Source organism: Cercospora kikuchii, assembly GCF_019650295.1.
Source record: "Cercospora kikuchii DNA, contig_00004, whole genome shotgun sequence".
Classification (NCBI taxonomy): domain Eukaryota; kingdom Fungi; phylum Ascomycota; class Dothideomycetes; order Mycosphaerellales; family Mycosphaerellaceae; genus Cercospora; species Cercospora kikuchii.
Genome location: NW_025408585.1, coordinates 2885041 through 2907476, shown reverse-complemented (window position 1 = coordinate 2907476; position 22436 = coordinate 2885041). Strand labels below are relative to the sequence as shown.

General features: G+C 53.2%; 6 protein-coding genes across 6 annotated transcripts; 4 read left to right on the top strand and 2 right to left on the bottom strand.

Moving 5' to 3' along the window:
* Positions 1–5686: 5686 nt before the first annotated feature.
* CKM354_000737100 (uncharacterized protein) lies at positions 5687–7786 on the top strand (the record flags this gene model as incomplete). The annotated part of the gene is made up of 1 exon (XM_044802717.1): positions 5687–7786. One exon carries the CDS (start codon positions 5687–5689, stop codon positions 7784–7786), a length of 2100 nt encoding a protein of 699 aa, XP_044658652.1.
* A 1730-nt stretch (positions 7787–9516) lies between these two features.
* On the bottom strand, positions 9517–11336 carry CKM354_000737000 (uncharacterized protein; the record flags this gene model as incomplete). Its single annotated transcript, XM_044802716.1, has 2 exons — positions 9517–9539; positions 10724–11336. The coding sequence occupies 2 exons, from the start codon at positions 11334–11336 to the stop codon at positions 9517–9519; spliced, it is 636 nt and encodes a 211-aa protein (XP_044658651.1).
* Positions 11337–11889: 553 nt separating this feature from the next.
* On the bottom strand, positions 11890–16086 carry CKM354_000736900 (uncharacterized protein; the record flags this gene model as incomplete). The annotated part of the gene is made up of 3 exons (XM_044802715.1): positions 11890–14987; positions 15045–16011; positions 16063–16086. 3 exons carry the CDS (start codon positions 16084–16086, stop codon positions 11890–11892), a joined length of 4089 nt encoding a protein of 1362 aa, XP_044658650.1.
* A 992-nt stretch (positions 16087–17078) lies between these two features.
* On the top strand, positions 17079–18506 carry CKM354_000736800 (uncharacterized protein; the record flags this gene model as incomplete). Its single annotated transcript, XM_044802714.1, has 2 exons — positions 17079–18083; positions 18132–18506. The coding sequence occupies 2 exons, from the start codon at positions 17079–17081 to the stop codon at positions 18504–18506; spliced, it is 1380 nt and encodes a 459-aa protein (XP_044658649.1).
* Positions 18507–18728: 222 nt separating this feature from the next.
* Positions 18729–19688, top strand: CKM354_000736700 (uncharacterized protein; the record flags this gene model as incomplete). The annotated part of the gene is made up of 1 exon (XM_044802713.1): positions 18729–19688. One exon carries the CDS (start codon positions 18729–18731, stop codon positions 19686–19688), a length of 960 nt encoding a protein of 319 aa, XP_044658648.1.
* A 1151-nt stretch (positions 19689–20839) lies between these two features.
* On the top strand, positions 20840–22240 carry CKM354_000736600 (uncharacterized protein; the record flags this gene model as incomplete). The annotated part of the gene is made up of 1 exon (XM_044802712.1): positions 20840–22240. One exon carries the CDS (start codon positions 20840–20842, stop codon positions 22238–22240), a length of 1401 nt encoding a protein of 466 aa, XP_044658647.1.
* Positions 22241–22436: the final 196 nt, after the last annotated feature.

Below are 22436 nucleotides of genomic sequence, written 5' to 3'. Positions count from 1 at the left end.
CGAGGTGCAGGTCGAGGGAGCAGGAATTTCGATCAGGACGGTATAAAGTGGGGGTGCTGTTTGACACTCGGGTGTTAGGTCGATGAGGTGGTTTGTGTTTGGATTTTCAGGCCGGTGTGGCTGATCTAGACGCGCAGTGGCAGTGTGCGACGCAGGGTAGCGCGGGCCTTTGTCGTGGGCAGAGTGCAGGCGGGCGGCGGCGTGCAATTGTCGTCGATCTGACGTCGGGGTGTTTGGTGGTGGGAGAGCGTCTGTGTGGTGCCGGGCAAGGCAGGCAGGCAGTAGCAGTCGCTCGCGTGCTGCTTAGTGGCTCGTTCGGCGCGACAGAAAGAGGGACGAAAGGGGCCTGTTCAAATGACGATCACGACGCTGCTCCGCTGCTCCACCCCAGCCCGCTCCCTCTCAAAGGATTTGCACGAATACCATCCCACCGCTGCCCGACCACCTCGCCACGGACGTCGTTTCCCACTCGGCTTCACCCTCCTCCCGACCGTGCAGAGAAAATCTTCAGCGCTTGCAGAGCTGCAGACGACGAGGCGGTGTCCAATGTGGCCATCGTACGTGAGGCTGAAGCCGGGTCCAGACACTTGCTTGCAGCTACCGAGGGGGTTGGCGCCTTTCTGCACCTCACCTCCATCCTCGATGCACAGACGCGTCTTGCACATGCACGGTGGCTGGTCCATACGGTGCCACCTGCTGCTCAAGGCTCCTCGCACTCAACATGCAGTCACAGCGGTCTGTTGAAGATATCCAGTGCCATTCCCACTGTAATGGCTTCATGGTTTAGTGATCAGATCATTGAGATACTATGATGGGCATCCTCGTGTCGCTCACAGACCACAGTTGGAACCGGCCACATACATGAGCGCACCAAGATTGGTGAGAGACGATCAACGCGGACTTATTAAAGGTTTCATGCACGACCAGTCGCGAATCACTTTCTGAGATCTTCCTTGCTTGCTTTATGCTCAATCCCTTCTCGATAAACAGCACATCTCTGTACGAAAAGCAATAGCAGTAGCTAAGTCACCGCAAACGCCGTCGTAGTAACAGCAGAAAAGCTTCAGCACCACCAGGACCGGACACATCGATAGCAATGACTCTAGCCTCAACTGCACGATCGCATCAACTGTGTTGCAGGCCTGTTGATAAATCAATGGGCGCATGGTCTAGAGTTCAGTACGGAAGTCCATCTCAAACGTTTCCAGATATGAAAGCCCCCGATTCCTTTTTTGCCGCTTCCTTCCACGCCGAACAGTTCTCGAAAACAAATATGCAAGCCGTATGAGATTCAATTGACCTTCATGCGACCACCATTTTGGTACATTCTTGCACAGCTCTTTCCGCACACGTCGCTTCGTTCGAAGAATTCGCATATCGATATTGTATTCGAGTGCCTTCATGCCTAGTCGCGCACAAGCTCATTGCATCCCTCTCCCGAACAAGAGCAAGCAGTCAGATGTCGAGAAGCCCATCTTGTGTGAATTCCTGCAGTGTCAGCCGCACGAATATCTCAATCAGCGTGCCCGGAGCAGAAGTATGCGATCATCAGCAATGACGAATGTGTTCAATGGAAATCTGTGCGAATTCAAACAGAATTGGCTATGCCACTGAAACTTGAAGAGAAAGAGTGATCACAACTTACCTCCATCCTATTGATCACATGGCACGGATATATGTGTGAAGTGCTCGCAAACCATCCTACCGTGTAACATGACACAGGTATAGAAGAGTCAATACGAGCAAACATGCTCAGATCGACTTCTCATCTGATACGAATGCTGTAACTGTGCTGGTTGTCAATACTGTACGAACATGCCTGGTCATATCCGATCCGAATTGTCTTTCACAAAAGATAATGCTCGAGTCAGAAACATCGCGCGGCGCTAGTGAACGTTGCCCACATCAGTGTGGGCGACGATGGAAGCTTGGTCCTGGTCGGGTAAAATTGCAGTGTAGAGTGGTCAAGGATGAGGCAATGGGCAATGGCCGCCGTTCTAGGAAGCTGAGGTGTTGGACGCGGACATAGGTCGTTTCCAGAGACGTCCAGTGACTTGAGCGTCTTGCAATACACGCTTCCTGCCTCTATGGCCTGTCTCGTGTGCAGCTGGTGAAAAAATTGCAATGGGTCGCCCACAATCAGTACGCTTTTGCGAGGTCCGTTCACAACCGCATCCTCTTGGTGACTGAATTGCCATTCTGAATGTCCTATGGCCCAACTTGTTTCTACAGTCCTGCTCACTTTGCCGGCGGTGCCTACTGCTTGTTGATGGCAAGCTTCGTCAGATCGAGAGGAGTCCTCAAGTGTAGATAGGTCCGGCCTCGTGCATTGTCCGCCGGCTGCCCGGGAGCTGCGCGGTCGAAATGTTTAGAGCACTGCATCGGGCAGTTGTCGACTCATGAGCATTTTCGCATTCATATTGGCCGCAGAAATCATGTGTGGTCGTTTGTCAAAAATACCGCGAAGGCGAAAGCAAAATGGTCACTGGCCACACGAAGGATAAACCACATCCGGTCAAGCTGAATAAAGTTTCCTTGCCGATGTTCTGCGGCTTGCATTGGGCTTGAACTCCAAATGCGGATGTGTAGAAATCATTTATCCGCATCCGGTGCTCGAGTTGTTCTCTCAAACAAAGTGTCGCGAATCGATTCGAACTCTGAGCAGATGGGGGCCTGAAATTCTTGACTTGCGCTTGGAGGGAGCAAGATGACGTGATAATGAGTATATGACAGGAGGAACGTGTGTTGAAGAGATCCGGTAGCTCTCAGACAAGCCGTATGATGAGCCGATATTGGGCTTTTCAGTGGCAATACACTGCTTGTTGGGTACGATGAAGTAAACAAGTCGATCACATCGCAGATGCGGAAAGACTCCGATGGCCATATATTATACCCTCCGTGGTATTACGACAGACCGGGGGCGAGACGGGGCGGGGTTGAACTTACAGTCTGGTTGTTGCCATGGCTAGGGTTCTGTTGTAGCACCGTTGAGCTCTATTGAGACTTTTATGCTTGACTCGTCAAAGTATCGACTCTGGTTGTTGTGTCTGTCCCACTCGATGGAAACATGAAAGCCGTTTCATGGTAAGATCTCAGACGATATGCTGTAGCCTGGCGGAAATGTCATCAGCGGAAGTGACGGTGGTGCTGGCTCCCGTGCTTCGAGTTCTGCAGGCCATCGGATATCAGGATGGCGAGCTGCGTACATGGCGTCGCAGGCCATGCCGCAGTCAGACAGGAAATGTGGAGGCAAGCTATTCGTCGTCAGTGGAGATCAGTCACGGCGGCACCACAGATGCGGTGCTCCGATGGTTGTTTGTCAGTGCACGGCTTGACGTCTTTGTATAGCTTCGCGCAGCCACACAGTTGCTCGCGGAACACAGCGGTGCTGAGATTGGCGAGGCGAGGCGAAAACAGCCCTAGCATTGATGAGGGACAGGTGCCGAGAGCATGGAATCCTTGCATCCGGTGGCAGAGTCGACGGACCGGACAAGGTCATTGTCGCACTCTTCGGCAGGCGGCGCGATGACGGGCGAGCGCAATTTCGGTGAAGGCAACAATGCAGCGCACCATCTGCTCGAATCATGGAAGAGTGCAGCGGTGTCGGCTGCACGTGGAAGCGTGGTCAAGAGTGAGGCTGTTGCTCGGGTGAGGGCGTTGGGTTGCAGATCTGCGTTCCCGAACAACCCCGTCGCGCCGTGTGCCGATGTCAGAGCGAAAAGCATCGAGAGTGCCGTGCAGCGCCATCGCATCGAAGATGTCGAACCGAGTCGCAGGCGGGTGCAATGTGCGGGAGCAGTGGCACTGGCACCATCTCCAGATGCACGCTGAAACTCGACCTCTGACAGGGCGGACTAGTGAGCAGGCTTGGCGGCGACGCGCAGCGAGTGGCCTCATCATTCGTGCGATGCAGCTGCACGACGACGGAGCGATGGCCACACGCAGCGAGCAGCTGCTATTACGTGCGGGTGGCCACAATGCATGTCGCGTGACGTTGGCCGTGTCGAGCGGCGTGGCCGGGAAGGACGTGGTGTTGTGTGGCGGAGTTCTGGAAGCTGCAGGTCGTCAGGTACACTTTGCGCAAGTTTGGCCCGTCCCAAGACATGTCCCAGGAGACTCCCCGCGATGCAGAGCATGGAGCGAGCGTGTCGCGGCCATGGAGTCTGACAATGGTTCAGCGGCACGTCATACGCCGAACGGCACAGCGACGGATGGGATGGGCTGCGCTGCGATGCAATGCAAGTGACGACGAGCACACGCGCTGCTTTGGCGAGTGAAGTCGATAATGAGGCTCTGCAGGGCAGGATCCGAAATAAACCAGCCACTAGCGCCTCGCAACTGCCGCGCCGAGGAAGCATCGGGGTTGGGTGATTTGCTTGTCCAGCATCGCCGGCGTCATCTGATGCATTCGGGCGTGTCTCGTTCGCCTCACACGCATATGCACCATCGCGCACCAGCAGCGGCGCGCTGCACCACTGGCTCGCCACGGACAGTGCAGCAGCGAGTGCTGCTCGTCGACGCTGCGGGCGCGCTGCAGCATCTTCTCTGCTGGACGAGACGCACAGTCTGCACCGCACCCACTCTCCGCGCGCTGCACGACCCAGGGATGGCGAGCACTGGCTAACCTGATCGATGTGCAACAGCCTGGGTTGGGGCTGGTCGACGAAAAGCCCGAGAGCATATGATGAGAAACAGAATCACAATGGGCGCAGATGGCAGTCGTTGGTAGGCACCCCCTTTCTGGCGCGAGGGCCAAAACGAGTTTCTTGGAGCAAGTGGGAAGTATGCGCAGCGTCAGCAAGGATGGGCCGGAATTGACATGTCTCTGGTCAGCGCGCTCGCTCGCCGTGCCTTGCTTCTGCGTGTCGCCGTCTGCGATCCCTTCTGCTCTGCGCATTCTTGCATGTACCACCGCCAAACCTAAACTCGGCGCAGCCGTCGAGCCAGTGCAGTGCTGTGCAGCGCGCAAAAGCCCTAGAGCCTGGCGACGCTACCCGGCCGGAGCGTTTCTTGTCTTCCATCACACCTGCTGGCTCGCTGCCTCCGCTACTGCGACTGTTGCTGCTCTCATCCTATCCTACCAACATCCATCCCGACCCATTCGTTCCTTTCGTCTTTCGCCTTTCGCCTTTCGCCCTTTTCTTCTGCACCACTCACCACCCCGTGTCACCACTCTCCTGCCTCCAGCGCCCAAACTGCTGCTGCCGCTTTCCTTTGTCGACCGTCTGTCCGCTCCCGTCCGCTGGTCACACCCATCCACCACCACCACCACCATCACTGCATTCGCGCTGCTCTGCTCGCACGCCAATCCTCTGCACCACGGCACGACCGTCACCTCGCCCATCCCGAGGACATCGAGCTACCACAGGTGAGCCACGCCCGTCCCTCTCGAATAGCACCCTCGCCCTCCCAGCCCTCGCGTCGGACAGCAGCTGTCGTGATGCAGCCTGCCGTGCCGTCATGGCTTTGTCTGGAGCACACTCGTGCCATGTACTGTGCTGACGAACCTGCTGCTAGCCTGCTGCTACTGCTACCACCTCGACCCGTCTGAGACACTCACACCCGTGGGCATACTTAATCCGATGCTCCATCCACTCGTACTACCGGCCTAATCCACTCTTCGCGGGTTTGTGAGGAAGAAAGTGAACGACAAGTTGCGGCACTGCAGGCGGTACACGCAGCAGACATGAAGGAGAGCCAGAATCACGAGTTCCGAGAGCCTGAGGGCGTCTCGTTCTCGAGTCCCACGCACGCACGTAGGCAATCGACATATGCTGCCGAGAAGGGCCTCGCCGCCGTGCAGGGCAAATCGCAGAAACAGCAGGTGACGGAGGCGCAAGATGGGTTGCAGGCGCCCGAGACAAATGGAATGGCATATTCGCCCGCCCAAGCACCCACTCCCTTACCTACCGACATCGACTCCGTACCGCCGTCTCCAATGAGCCTGTCATCAGCCGAACCAACCGACGAGGATATCAACTCGGACATTCGTGCCTACCTCAACGAGGAAATGGACGATGGCCCTCAGCATGCAACCTGGTGCTGGGAGCACGCCGATGCACGACCACCCATCACGCCCGAGAGCCTCGCCGAACTCGATATGCCCCGAATAATCAACAACCCGAAGCTACGACACGATGTGAACTTCGATCGGGAGCTGCATTTCCGCCCCAACCTGGACGGATCCAAGGGAAGGCAAAAGATGCTACAGGCAGATCAGTATTGGAGAGCATTGGAAGCAGAGCTAGTCATGTGCAAGCTGGTTCAGATCAGGAGAGCACAGTCACCGGAGAATGAGGTCTACTGGAGTCGAATAATGAAGGGCTCTCTGCAACGGCTACCGAACATCTTTGCCGCCATTCGAGACATACTGAAGACGCTGGTACCCGACTACGATCAGAAGGCTGTATCAGAGAGACTCGATGTGGATCACATTATGCAGCAAATCGAGAACGGAGTTTGTGACCTGATCGATCTCGGCAACTGGTTGGCCAAAGTACTCAAAAACCACTGTGCCCCCATGCGGGACACCCTGGTAGACAACATGCAACGGGACATCAAACGCGGAGCGATGGAAGGCAAGCACGAGAAACTGGTCAGCGGCCTGAGACAACTCATGACCATTCTCGAGGCTATGAAGTTGGACGTTGCAAATCACCAAATCCGACACATGCGACCTCTACTCATCGAGGACACGATCAATTTTCAGCGGAGATACAACAACCACCGAATCAACGTTGGCAAAATCAGCCTTCCCGACGCTCGATCGTGGTTGCAAAACAACCTATGCGATCAAAGTTCAGGCCTGAACGCACTGGTTTCAGGCTTGATCCGCGACATGCTCCGCAATGAGTCAAGCAATATGTGCCCTCAAACTTTTTACCTGGATGCTGACCGGATACGGGCGTTGCGAGTCGAACTGCACAGTCGTGTGTACCACCAGATCTGCTACGACGTCTTGCGCGATCTGGCATGCAGGCGAGGGACCTGTGAAGCCAATCTCATGCGAGCGAGAGAGTCTCTCCAGAGTTCAGTTTCTGCCATTGTCGGTGCCTCAGGTCGCTTCATCGACAGACTGGACAACATCGCTGTCGAAATCGTTCGCGTGCTACTGGTCACCGAAGGACAATACCCACCTTTCGACATCAATCTCCTGAACTACGCCGAGCACAGGCTTTCCGAGTCCCTTCATGCCAGTTCAGACTCCTTTGCACAACACTCGGAGGAGCTCCTGAGAAATCTTGTACCCAAGCTACAGACACGTGTGCGAAGCCATGTGACTATGCCTGCGCTCGATTTACAGGACATGCTCGTGCCAGCGCCCATCACTTCCAACCGGAATTCTATGGGATTTGGTGCTGTATGCGAGCCAGTGCCTCACACTACCGTCGGACCCATCGACGCCGATGAGGACATTATCCGACGATTCACACACATCCTCGCCCTCCACTGGCAGGTCTGGGGCGAGCTCGTCTATCAATGCGAAGAGCCTTCATCGCCTGTCTCTGACCGCGAGGATGATAGCAACTCCGAGCACGGCAGCGAAAGCACCATGGTTCAGTCCGCAGCACCTTCGCCGACCATGCCTGTGGCACAAGCTGTATATGCGCCGGGTAAGAAGTGGCTTCCTGTTAGTGTCACAGTCACAGACGTCCCGAGTGGCTTGCCCACACCCGCGGCCAGTCCCGATGCTTCGGGCGAGCAGGGTTCGACATCTGGTGATGCGGACACTCAGCCGAGTGACGATGCACCGGACGCATCACAACAGCAACGGCAACATGCCTGAGCAAACAACCATTAGCAACAAACACACGACACATTACACGCTGGACATCCAGCACAACACGGCTCGAAGCTTTACGAAGCAAAGAGTGCCGTGCATGCCTATCGGCTTAATACACTCGGGCTCGGCCTACTTCTGAATTTCTTTCCCATCATACTGTACACAAGCATGCCGCTGTGTTTCTATCGATCTATCTCGGAGCGGAAGACTGCCGATCCCCTCCAACGAGCAGTGGATACTGGCGATCATTGCATTTAGACTGGCAAAACGTCCAAGACAACATGGACTCTCGTTTCTTTACTCATTTGGAATCGGTTTTAGCGTAGGCGTTTCGGGGATGTACCGTTTTTCCAACGGGCGGGCGGCTGTTTCTTCACCCGTTCATAATCACCAATTTCTCTCACACGACCACCACAGCGCTTTCCGGACGGAACACCGCTGCAAACGGTCGGAAGGATCACTTGGGCATACCGAGGGTGGTCCACTCTTTTTTATCTCATCTGGGGAATCTTGTTCTGCATATGGGTACGCGATGGGCCTTATCAGAGGCTTTTCTGGTTTCACCGGCTCTGGCTCTGCTGTCGTTTTTAACTTATTTTTTGAGATTTGTTCTGGGATACCCGAATATGGCTTGCTGGGCGGAGGAGAGAAGGCAAGGGAAGAAGGGATTTGCATCATCAGTTTTCTGCTATTAATTTTGGGGTGGCATGTGTGATTTCAAGCAGCAAGCAAGCAAGAATGGAGATTTAAGGCAAGGTAGCGAGTGGTATCACAACACTAACTCACAACACTACTGTATGTGGTAGTATATTGTGATTAGAGAGGAATGGAGAAGAAGAATACTTTTTGTCGGCGGCGTTGGTGTCTGATCTTTTCGACTTTCTTCCGTGTTGACTTTGCTTGACCCGTTTGATCTTGTCCACTGGCGGCGAGAAATATCCGCCGCCATTGAGCATTTTCCCTACTTTGGTGCACGTCAGGCAAGGGCACCCAGCAAGTGAGGTCTGTGCTATTGAGTAATCATTTGATGATTGCAGTTCTAGATCCTTTTGTCTCCCGGGAACGCGGCAGTCGGAATTGTCCTTCCCCCTGCGGCTATTGCAGAATCCTGGAAATGGCGACAAAATTGCTCGAAAATCTGGTTCGGTACGATGCGATGCGATGGTCATCGCATGTGCCGTTCGGAGATGATGCGCCTTTTTCCATCCGCGCCGAATGTGAAAAGTTGTGGTTCTGTTAAGAGGGTGAATGGTTTGTAGGTTTGTAGGACGATCGGCAGAGGGATATATGGGGATGAGGACGATTGCCGGGAGATGGGGATGGGGATGTTTGGTGTGGCTATTTTTATGTGTGCAAGTGAAACTTAGGCAAGAACGATCTCTGGCTAGGCTGGGCAATGTCTATTTTCGTGTGGAGAGTGAAACTTATGGTATTTTTCTTTTTGAATAGTGATCTGTGGCGGTGTGGCTTGGTTCGTTGCAGGGGAGGTTAGGAGAGCTGGTTCTATGGGATGGGACGGCGTGGTATTGGTGACAGGGCTTAAAGTGTTCGGTTTTGGGTGATTAGTGATAGTGGTTGACTTCATGTCTTGTTGTTGAGATGTGGCAGGTGAATGTTATGATCGGTATTGGAAAGGGAAACATGATTGGGTGCGATGTTCTTGATCTTTTGTGTTGATGTTGTGCTATATTGTCGTGTGCTACCAGAAATCAGACCCACTAGATATGTTGCTTTTACGAACCGAAAGGAGGCATGACTGTCGTCAAGTCAGAGGTACTCTCTGAGATGTTGCGCGTTTTCAATTCGGCACCAAGACATCATAGCCTGTCAGCAAAGGTGCCTCATGCCAGTCCCAAAGCGCTCCATTGAGAATCCACGAACACACCAGCAAGGGAACAAGCACCGGCGCCAATACTAGCAACACTACTACCATCTCACCTATGATCATGCTCCAATCAAATGCGATTCCAATGCCTCGTAACCAACCTCCTTCTCCCCTACCAAACTCATCCTTTTCATCTCTGGGCTCAAATTCCCCTTCTCCTCTCGCTCGAAACTTCGTCTTGCGATCACCAAGGAGCTCATATATCGCCATCTCCGCACTTCTCTGCAGCGCATTTCGACGCTTTGCGTCCCAGCCCGGGCGATAGTAGTGCGAGAATGTCGGTGGGATATTGAGGATCGCGAAGCTGGTGTACAGATATAGTTTCCTGGGGAGAGAAGTTCGAGGGACGGAAAGCCAGTCTGCGAGTGTCTTCCCCATGAGCCGGCGGGATGCGGCTGAATGGTCTTGGAAGGTGAAAGGCGAGGGCCAACGGTTCACGACGCTGTATAGCACGGGAAGTGTTGCGGGAGTGGTGTAGATATCTGGTTTTGTGCCGTTGGCGGAAGTTGTGGCGAAGGTTTGATGTTGGATTTGGAGATATTTGGGAACATCAGCTTTGTTCATGGGGAAGTGTACCGCAGGTGGTGGGAAGCTTTCTCCTGCGAAAATGTTGACGATCGAGCAGGCGGTGAGGCGGGAACATTGGTGCCAGGAGGACATGTGGGCTCTGAGGATCTCGGTGTCGATGCCTGGGTGAGATTTGTGAGCATGAGGACCTCTTAAGAAGCTAATTCCACTGAGATGCTTACCCATGTAATATCCTATCACTTTTCAGAGAGCAGTGTAGTCTTCGCATTCTTGCAAGCTGGGCATGATGCCGACTTTCATCACATTCAACAACGGCGCGCCACTGAAGCTGGCTAAAGTTCCAGCCATGTCTTCCTGACTGAGCGGGACTCCATCCCGGTCTTCACGGTATGGAGGATCAGACAGCTTCGACATTTGTCCTCGAACTCTGGCAAGTAATCGACTACGCATCGTTGCATGGAGCAATCTGACACGGACAGCTGACCTCCAGCCAGAGTTATCAATTTCCATCGCGTCCTTTGACATACAATCCAGAACGAATTGTGTCGTTTCCATGAGTCGCATGTACGTGCGATCATTGCTTGCTTTTGAGATTCGCGGAGCTTCACCCTCTGGTGTTGAGCTCATGGGTGGCACCAGATAGCTTGTGAGATTCAGCAGCCTGGAAATGCTGGGTGATGAGAAGCCTGCTGCTAGACTGAACTGTAGCAACGAAGCCAGAATTTGTGGTGCGTAGCGATAGAATACTGCTTGTCCACGCAAGATCTGTTCGCGGTCGTAGCTGAATTGGGTCTGATCAATGGAGGTGAGCTGCTCCCAGAGAGCTGTCACCTCTTTTGCTGGCTTTGGTTTGTTCGCTGCAGCTTCGAGTCTTGCAAGTAAGTCTGATCCACCTGCATCTCCGGAAGGACCTTTGATTTCGTGTAGAGCTGCATCTGCGAGAGCATCGCCTCGAGAGCGCCAAATTTGCATTGTGCCGTCTGAGATGCAGTCTTTATCCCAGCGGAAGACGTGGTCCCATGCTTCAATGATATCTCCTGCAGCATAGTCATTACTCTCTTCTGGTCGTTGAGTACGTTTGTACTGGGCTTCAGGTACGCGGCCTTTGATCTTCGCATCTAGATAGAAGTATTGAGGCATGACGAGGACTGGGTGCTCGAATTTGAATAACACCTTTTGCACTGTGGTCAGTGGAATCAGAAAACTAGGTTGTGACGAGAACTACTGTTTCTTAATAATGCTGCTTGCAGTTGGTGGCAAGAGGTGAGGTGAGGGGGATCTCTCATGCAAATGCCACGCCACATGAGCTATCGCTGCAAGCCTCCAACTTTGATGATTTAAGTGTGGTGGGATCCAGCTGCAAGTCTCGCATCGCATCTTCGCACAGCAGACAAGCGAGCCGCATTTTCTTCTCTTTGCACTCTGTCGGGACCAAATTCGTATTCGATGTGCAGAGCTACCCTTCGCGAAAGCCGTACATCCGCAGGTATCGGGTAGTGTTTGGCATGTGAAGAATGGACTTGGCATTTTTTTCAAAGATATTACTGAGGTTGGCTTCTATTCAAAAACTCGTCAATCGGCAGTGTGGAAGTTTCTGGACCAGTACCGGAGGTACCTGCTTCATCTCGAAGCTCTATCATATTTTGTAGGAAATCGCACAGCAGTACCTTCCACCAAAGGAAGTTTGCCGAGCCTAATCGCCAAGCACTTGATGCAGTGCATTCGTCCGATAGCTCTCGCTGTCCCTCAATAACACCTGATGAGTTCCTTTTGCAGTGCATTTGCCATCTTCGATCACGAAAATGCAATCTGCCTTCTCGATGGTGTGCAGCCGATGGGCGATAGCAACAACAGTGACCTCGCCGCTCTTTCTCACATTCTCCAATGCGTCCTGAACCATCTTCTCAGACTCGCTATCGAGTGCTGAAGTCGATTCATCAAGGAGCAGAAGTCGTGGCTGACGTAACAACGCGCGAGCAATGGAGAGTCTTTGACGTTGACCACCGGAGAACTGGTTGCCATTGGGGCCACAGCGGGTATCGTAACCATCAGGAAGAGCCTTGATGGTATCGTGGATGTTTGCCAGCCTACAAGCTTCTTCGATCTCGGCGTCAGAAACATGTTCTTGATCTGGGCGAGCACCAAGCGACAAATTGAAGCGCAAAGTTCCTTCAAACATAACGCTTTCTTGTGGCACGAGAGCGATCTCGTTTCGGAAAGATGGCGAGATAGAGGCGCCAATGTTGCGGTCATCAAGAGTGATGAGACCTGATGATGGGCGGTAGAAGCGTTCAATGAGGGAGATAATGGTACTCTTGCCCGCTCCAGATGGACCGACCAAGGCGGCGAACTGGCCTGGCTTGATGTTGAGGTCCAAGCCTTTCAGAACTTCAGTGTCAGGACGAGCCGGGTAGGAGAACCGGACGCTGTCGAACTTGACGGCGGTGCCTCCTGTACGTGGAAGGTCGGGCTTTTCTGCGCCCTTTTCGATATCTTTTTCAGTCTGAGCTGCATAGCCAGTGCTTGCTGCTAGTTTCTTGGGAGATGTGTGAATATCAGACTTGGTCAGAGTATGATTCTGCCTGCCGATGTCGAGGAGATCCAGCAGTCGGCTGGCTGAAACCCGAGACTTGGAGAAATCCGGCGCTAGAGCGAAGAGTTGACCACATGTCTGCGCGCTGAAGAGCAAAGCAGGGAGTACGATGAAGAATTCCTTCTGGCTGGCGTATCCTTCGATGATGTTCCGCGAACCCCAATAGTAGGCCAGAGCATAGACAAGGTTAGCCACACTGTAAGCAGTGGCGAGCCACGCATTACTGTGCAAGATAGACTTGAGCGTAGCTTCGTATGGCTTCTTGAGAGCACGGTGGTAAATGTTGACCGCCTCTTCCTCCAACGAAAAGATCGAAATTGTACGAATCGAGTTGACAGATTCGACAGCAAGGCCTGTTGCGCTGGCAAACGCAGCACCGTGCTTCTCATGGAACTTGGCAAAGACACGCAATCTCATGATACCCGATCCTAGAAGCACAGGCACGCAAGCCAGAAGAACGATGGCGATGCGCCACGCGATGGCCAGTGAGAGCGCTACACCGGCAACGCTGTTGATAAGGATGGAGAAGAGCGTGCCAAGAATTGTCCCAGTAAGACCGGCCAGAGCATTGGCGTCGCTCGTAATGAAAGACAAAAGGCCAGCTGGATCTCGACCTTCTGATTGATGCCAATCAGCATCCTGACCGAGAAGTGTTCGGAGCGAGAGGATGCGTATCTTGAAAAGCGTGTTCTCGCCAACCAATCCAAACAATGAGCCCATTGTGAGGTTGGCAAAGAATTCGATGATAGCGAGAATGAAGAAAAGCAGACCCCAGAAGTGGCCGGCGGAGCGGATGTCAGACGGTTCCTCACAGGCACTGAAGCTGCTGATTGTGTGACCAAAGATGACGGCCTCTCCAGAATACGAGCCTCCAACGATCGTAGCGGCGATGAAGGCAACGAGGAGGTAAGTTGACTGCGACCGGGTCAAGTGGCCAACACCACGGATCGTAGACCATACGCCTCGCTTCTTCTCTTTGGCTGGCTTGTCCTTTGCCATGTCCTTCTGCTGGTCTCCAGTTGCAGTGTCCTTTCCAGCCTGGTCTGTTTTCTCTTTCGATGAAGCACTTGCGACAGACTGTTCACGGAGCACCGCCTTCTCGTCGATGACATCGCTAGAAGAAGATCTTGATGAGATCTCATCTTCGGGACCCCCAAGGAGAGCATTTGAAGCATCTGCTTCTTGGCTCTGGCTAACGGTCTGCAAACGGACCATACTGGCATAGACATCATCTTTCGCGATCAACTCAGCATGTGAGCCCTGCTCGACGACTTTGCCACTTCTCATGACAATGATGTTGTCTGCATGCTTGACTGTAGACAGCCGATGCGCAATGTTGATCGTTGTTCGGCCTTTGGCAGCTTCTCGAAGCGCCCCTTGGATCAAACGTTCACTCCTTGAATCCAGGGCAGACGTGGCTTCATCCAGAAGCAGGATTTGGGGATCGCGTACGAGTGCTCTGGACAAGGCGATACGTTGTTTTTGTCCACCAGAGAATTGGTTTCCAGAAGAGCCCACCTTGGTAGCAAAACCATCATCTAGTCGTTGAATAAACGTTATCGCATCGGCAATGGTTGCTGCTTTGATCACACGATCAACAACATCTCGAACAGCTTGTCTTTCTCCTTGAAGCACGCTCGCAAAATCGCCGCTCTTCTTCTCACGAACCTTTTCAGCGAACAGAGCAAGGTCGCCGTTCAAGACTGCATCGATCTCTTCGTGACTCGCGGATGAGTTTATTGAACCATGCGCGATGTTCTCCAAAATGGAACGATCAAGAAGACCTGGGTCTTGCTGAACAGTTCCGATGAGACCTCGAAGCTGGCCCACGTTCATCTCCTTGAGGTTGACCCCATCCAGAGTGACGCTACCGTCCACTGGGTCATATAGTCGAGCAAGCAGAGCGGCCACTGTAGATTTGCCGCTTCCAGACTGCCCTATGATGGCTGTGTGTTTGTACGCGGGAATGGTGATGTTCAGATCCTTGAGGACTTCGACATCAGGACGGCTCGGGTAGGAGAATTTGACATTTTGGAAGGTCAGACCGCCCTCGATGTGATCAAGTCGTCTTCCGTAGCTGCTGTCAGTGGGATCAATTGCCGGCTTTCGCTTGATTGCATTATTGAGTTTATCTGAAGCGCCAGCTGCAGTTCCGAAGATCTGCAAGAATGGAGCGACCTGGCTGAGGATGAAGGAAGCTACAAGACAGTCAGTCAATTATGCAAATCAACGCAAGGATTGAAGTCGTGACAAACCATCAATCAGCAAGAAGATCACAGTGTAGACTGCACCGATGCGAGAGCTGCCGTTTCCATCTTCAACAGATTCTGCTATTCCTTCACTTCCGCGCCAATAGGCCAGGGCGTTGGTGGAATAAGCGATAAAGTATAGCAGTCCAAGTTGCACTGCGGCTGCAATGGCCTTCTTGGAACCCTCTTTTCGGACGCCGCCTAGATACTCGGTGAATTTGGCCTCGAGCCGTGCGTTCGCTCCGAAGGCGTGGACGATAGTCAACTTGCTCAAGCTTTCTGAAGCGATTGAGGTAGCAAGTGCAAGCTGATCCGACACTCGTCCTGTGAAACGTTTGATAAAGTAAGATCCAACAAACGCCATCAAGAAGTAAGCGGGCACCAGAGAGACGAGAATACCAGCGAGCTCGGCATACTTCATGAAGGCCACAATGTACGAAGCAACAAAGTACGAGACGCTCGCAATGACGATTCCAACCTTCTCCGATGTACCCGTCTGGATCGAGTTGAGGTCGTTGGAGAGCCTTGACGATACATCCCCGGCAGGCAGCTGATCGAAGAAGGCCAATTCCTGGCGTAAAAGCGCTCGAAGATATCTTTCACGAAGCCGTCGGACTAGTCGCTCGCCAAAGATTGTCCAACAGTTGGTATAGATGTAGATGAAGCACCAGTTTGCGATCGTGACGTAGCAGATGTAGGCGACCTTCTGGATGACAGAGTCGCTGAGACCCCCCGTAGATGCCGTCGCATCTTGTTGGGCACAGTCGGCACTGTTGAGGTCGTTGATGAGTTGACCAAACAGGATACCCAGGAGTGGAAATGGAACGCCCGCTGCAATGGCTCCTACGATACCACCGATAAGGAGGAAGACATCCAAAGCCGTGAAGCCGGGACTGAACAGGAGCCGGAACCACGTTGTCGCCTCTCTATACCAGGGCTCCTTAGGCTGTTCAGGCTCTGTCTTTGCGACAGCCTAGGTGACAGCGTCAGTGAGAAATGTGACAGCTATAGGTTTACCACGTACCTTCTGCCTCTTGAAAATGCCCATTTTCGTGTTTCAATGCTCTACAGAATCAGGCTCGGCTAGGAGCCTCCCTCCATGTCGAATTGCACCACGTCGACATGTGACTTAGGAGACTAATGGCGCCTGGGCGCTACAATGTCGTGGGACAGCCATTGCTGCGGTATCGGCCTTAGGGCCAGCTCAGAGTGCGTCTGTCCCTTCTGTGCAAGGACTTTCTCCTTAGCGTGGATTTCACATGTCTATTGGTCGTACGAGAAAAACCTGCGCCGATCGTGCCTATGTGGGAGAGCACAAGCGAACACGCCACTGCAGATTGCTGCTCAACCGCCGCGCTCAAGCAACCGAGTCTGTAACATCGCGTCCACTTTCCTGCTAGCTGATCCGATGTTTGAGCGACGTAGTTGGCGAGGTATCGGGACCGTGTGCACGCCTCGTATAGGATCGGGTTTTCGATGAAAGAAAGACAATGTGGTCCGGATATCAGGGGACTTGGTATGACCACTGTGGCGGTAAAGGCGGCCCTGTGACGGCATTCGACGGCTTGTCGTTATTGGCATAGCTTTTCGCCCTGCGTAGCGCTTCTCAGAAATCGTTCTCGACTGCGACATGGTCTCTGCTCGTGGGGTGGGGTGGTTGGCAAAGAACTACTGCAGCTAACAGAGGTGGAGCTTAATGAACACCCCTGTCACTCGGTTAAGGACCGATATCTGATCCGTCGGTTAGAGCGGCGCACTATCTTGATCCGCCAGGCGCCACCCGAAGTGGTCAAGAGCTCCGTCTGCAATCAACACCACCACGGGTCGTCGTCATTGTGCGCTGATGGGTAATTTTGGGTTCCCGAGCTTGCTGAGCAGACGCGAATGCGAAAATGGCGTGAGGAACCAGCGCGGCACCGGGTGCCTCCATCGCGGTTGACGCGAAAGCTCCACGGCCGACAGCAGCAGCCCGAGTGAAGGTGAGTTCCCACGCATTCGTGGTTACTGTTTGCTCAAGTGTCTGCTTCAATCCTAAGAATCATGGATATCTCTCTGCCCGCGACCTTACGACTCCCACACCCATATCTCACTACATACCAAATAGACGAGGTCGATCGCAAACAGGCTCCCACGAGATATGGCGGCAAGCTGTTACGAATTCGCCATGAACCTCGGAGTACCGGTTCATCGCCGACACGGAAAGATGCCACACTTCCTCCAGTAGACCTTCATAGCAACATCTACTTCTCCGACCCCGCTCAGGACCAGCCCAGTGATGGTCTACCACCAGAGAGCAACAATTTCTTCTGGGGTCGAGTGAGAAGGGCTCCAAAGTCGGATCTTGTATGGAACGACAATTCTCAACCTACAGTGGCCCAGCTGTGGCTCATAGTATATTGCTTGTTCACTCTCCGGCCAGAGTTGGAATACTTCCGGGTAGAACTCAAAGGTTCTGGTCACCGCGAGCTGTCTGAAGAGCTCAAGCATGTTGGACTGGCTGTGGAACACCCTCTGCCAGAGAATCGCGAGGTACCAGCGAGGCCTGCAGAGAGCACTCCAGGAGCTTTCCCCGATGAAATTGTACTTCTCCGAGGCAACTTCTGGCAAGGCGCAGGATCGCCATTTGGTCCACGGCCAGTATGGGCTCCAGCTACTGCGACAGTTTCCGGGAAAGCCTTGGATCAGTATCCAGTCCTGCCGGTGGACTACGTCGCAGACACCAAATTTCCAGAACAGCGTGTCCATGCCTTCCATCCACGGAGACCTGCGAAACCTGCACCTGGGTCGATCATGTACAGCAGATATATCCCCCATCTGGATCAACATTTCAGTATGATTGCTCTGGATTACAACAATCCCGAACATCTTGGATTGTTCAATAAATGGCAGAACGATCCATTCGTGGCTGCGGGGTGGAATGAGACAGGGACTTTAGAAGAGCATAGGAAGTACTTGAAAAATTTACATGAAGATGGACATGTTATCACTGTGCTTGCGAAATTCGATGACACCTACTTCGCGTACTACGAGATATACTGGGGAAAGGTGAGCTTCACCGAATGCCAGCAATGATACAGTACTGACAAGCTCTAGGAGGACCACTTTGGGGTCTATTGCGACGCAGGCGACTTCGACCGTGGACGCCATGCGCTCGTTGGCAACACGTCATTCCGCGGTCCACATCGAGTCTCTGCCTGGTGGTCGAGCACAATTCACTACCTCTTCCTCGACGAACCCCGAACACACTGGGTGATTGGTGAGCCGAAAGCCACGAACTCGACAGTCTTGAGCTATGATTTGATGTGTGGCTTCAATTTGACGAAATTTGTTGACCTCACGCACAAGAGAAGCGGAGCCATGAAGGTCAGCAGGGAGAGGTTCTTTCAAATCTGTCCAGTGTACTGGAACGGAGAGACAAAAGTTGGCGGTACTGGTATACAATTGACTGCGATCCAGTCCAAGTTGTAAGGAAAGTCGATTGCAATGGATAGTAAGCTCTGTAGCATTGTATATCCAACATTTACGGATTAGATCTTGTGCAACGAACAACATAACCCACCAAGCTGTAAGACTCAACTTTATAGTGGGCCCGAAATTCTAGATATAAGGGTTCAGCAACTCCCGCCTTCAGCTTGACAATCTGTCCATACCTTCTTCAAATCACGTGTGACGACTCAGAAATAAGCCAACATGCCTGCGAACATTCTGTACCAGTATCCCGACAAACCAGCCTCATGGAACGAGCGCGATATCCTCATATTTGCTGCATCGATAGGCTGTGAACCTGACGAGCTGCAATTCGGCTACGAACTGCATCCTAGATTCTCAGCCTTTCCGACCTACCCCATTGTCCTCACATTCAAGCACAATTACACAACTACGACGTCCTTTGCAGACCATTTCTCAAGACACCTGACGCCTCCAAAGGATTTCATACCTGGTTTCCCAGCCCTAGACATCAAGCGAGTCGTCGATGGAGAACGAACACTGCAGATCGTCAAGGAACTACCCAAGACATCGGAAGGGACAAGATTCATCATCCGTTCCAACGTCATCGGAGTATGGGATAAAGGCGTGGGGAAATCGACAATCGTGAAGACGAGTCATGATCTCGTGGAGCGGGTTGGCTCTGCACAGCGAGAAGTCTTGTATGCTCGCATGACCGAAACCGCAATCTTCATGTCGCAAGGCGGATGGGGAGGGCCTAACGATGGCAAACCTGCAATTTCTCCTGCTCCGCCGGCAGATCGTGCACCGGATGCCAGAGTGAAACATCACGTTTCTCCAACCGCACATCTGCTCTACAGACTCAATGGGGATTACAATCCGCTGCATGCTACGCATGTGGAGGAGGCTGTTGTGCAGCCTACGCCGATAATGCACGGGTTGTATTCATGGAACGTCGCTGCGAGACTCATACTGAAGACATTTGCCAATGGAGAAGCCAACGCTCTGCACAGCTTTCAAGCCAGCTTTGCGAGCCCTGTGAGGCCCGGAGATATTCTGGAAACGGAAATGTGGGAGCTGAAGGAGGCCGCGGAAGGGGTTCGGACGATCAGATTCGAGAGCAAGGTTGGAGGAAAGGTCGTACTGGCCCGTGGATCGGCAGTATTGCATGATACCGACGATCGCACGAGGAGCAAGCTGTGAACGCGCGCGGCAAGGCGTGGCTGACGCGAGGTGTCGGTTTTGGGCAGAGCAAAGTTCTGACTCTCAAGATCATCAGCACACAAGGTTGGCCGAAACGGATCCTCCTCTTCGTGTTTGTATCGCTACGGCAAGCAAAACGCTCTCAGTAGTGGCCTGTCTGCATGACACGTCATGTGCCTCTCGAGCACAGTTGTTGCGTACCAGCGCCGAGGGACAGGCGTACGTACCTCGAAATTTCAGTTTCTAGCTGCATGGTGCACGAGCAAAGTAGTCGGAAGTTTGAAGTGCCCTAGATCCGGCACATTGCAGGTCTCTCACGGTGTCGCCCAACGCTATCTTGCGGTGTCTCGAATGCAAAAGCAAAAATCAGCTCTCGGCAAATGCTCAATCTCATTGCTCGAGTTTCTCGCGACTATGGCGGAATTTTTCCAGCGCACTAAGCGACTTCGGCCAGGTGGAGTGAGGTGGGTGGAGATTCAGGATCTAATCAGATTAGATCACAAAAATGTGGCGTCGTCGCGTGGGTACTGTTGCATGGCAGGCGTGGGTCTTGCGGTAGCCTGCAGTTTATTAGCTCAAGCGAGAACCTCATTAGCTTGATGCGCCAAATGCAGACGCTAGACTGTATGCGAACGCGGACGCTCTGAGTGATCGACATGCAGGTTCTTGTGATGCTTAGCCGTTTCGCCCATCGCGTTACCTCTCGATCGGCCTGGAGGATTGATTCTGTGTCTTGTAGCGGGATGTTTCTCGGCACAGTAGTCAGCGACAAGCCCACCGGCTGAAGTGGGCATACGAACATACGACAATGAGACGATGATTTCCCACAGCGAGTTGCATGGTACGTCAATCGAAGGACGTTTGGCAGTTTCGTCGGGATGATTCGTTCAATGAAAAAAACGAATCCGCCAAGTCGGACGAAGGACCCAAGGAGCTCGCAGCGATCGGTGAGCTGGCCATAGCGTGTAGAGGGTCCAAGAAACGTGCATCACGCTGCAGGCCTGTATCCGAGTCTCGGCAGGATCGAGCTGCTGTCGTACCACTGAGTGCTTGCCGGCCATGGGCTCCATTGGAAGTCGTCCAGACGTTGCAGCATCTGCCCTCGACAGCAAACACCTCTGAGGACACTGACAACCAGAAGCACAGCAATCATGTCCCTCGCATACGATCAAACAGATTTGCGCAATGAGCGACCTGCTCATCGACCATCGAGAGAATCCCCATCATCCCAGACCTACGATCTGCTATGTGTGGGATTTGGCCCAACTTCGCTTTCTGTTGCTGCTTCGCTAGCAGATGCGAGAACACAGGCACGAATCTTGTTCGTAGAACGGGAGAGCCACTTCAATTGGACACCGGAGCATGTATTGCCAGACAAATCAATCGGATCCAGCTTCCTGCACGATTTGACCACATTGGAAAACCCGCGCTCTGAGTTCACCTTCGTCAACTTTCTCCAGGCCACAGATCAGCTCATGCATTTCACGAACAACTCGAAAATGGTTCCCAGTAGGCGACTCGTTGCCGCATACTTCAAATGGGCAGCGGAGCGGGTGAACCAACGTGGCTGGATCCAATACAGCAAAGAAGCATCAAACATCAAGCCTGTGAAGGTTGATGCGCTCAACCGGGTGACGCGATGGGCGGCGGAAGTCATCGACGTCAAGTCTGGCGCAAAGTCGACAGTCCAAGCGAAGCGAGTCGTGCTTGCTACTGTTGCTGAACCGCATCTGATTTCCCCGTTACGAAGTCCACAGCTCCAGCACCTGATCTTGCATTCGAGCTCCTGTGCCCAATTCCTGCAGAAGTTGCCCAGTCTTCAGAAGACCATCAACATAGCAGTAGTCGGAGCTGATCAGGAAGCGGTCGAAGTCTTCAGCCACCTGCACACCTCACGAGGCAAGCATAATGCGACTCTGATTCATGCAGATTCTGCTCTGCGTCCAAAGGACAACAGTCCAAGGATTTCAGACATCACGACCGAACCGAGCCAGTTGATGCAGACTCCGCCGGAGATTCGACTGAGGCGTCAGAACGCGGAGGTGCATAGCTCTCCACGCGTAGATCTGCAAACACTCGAAAGCTTGTACGAGGCGCAATACACCCAGAGGCTCCAAGAACCGGATGCGACGAAATGGCGTTTCCGAATGCAACCATTGAGTGAGGTGGTCGGGGCGAAGCGCGATGGAGACCAGGTGCGTTTAGTGACCAGGAACAACAGGACCGGTGAAGTGACCACTGGTCCTGCGTTCGACCTGGTCATCTCTGCGAGTGGCTACGAGCGCTCTCGGGATGCTAAGCTGCTGTCCGCTGTCTCGCCGCTGTACGACACTGGCGCCTTGACGGTAGACAAAGAGTACAGGGTCAACTTCCGGCGCGATACTGTAGATCGGGCATGCGGCATATGGGTACTTGGAACGCTGGAAGATCCGAAAGAACGTGTTGACGATTTTGCGTTCATGGCGGAGCGTGGGGCCAGGGCGGCGCGGAGCATACGCGCCTCTCTGCGTCAGAACGCGGACGAGCACTTTGCGGGGTCTGCATTGTTGTAGGAAATAGCGGGTAGATTAGGAAATGTAGTCGGTGATGGAATAGAAAGTCCACAAGATGCACCCTTGCACGCGTCTTGTTGTTGGTAAAGTCTTGGCGCGTCAGCGTGCGGAAAGAGCACCTCACGAACTTCGTGGCACCAGCAATAATGACCAATTCATCGAACACTCATACACATTCATCACTCCATCTCCAGGA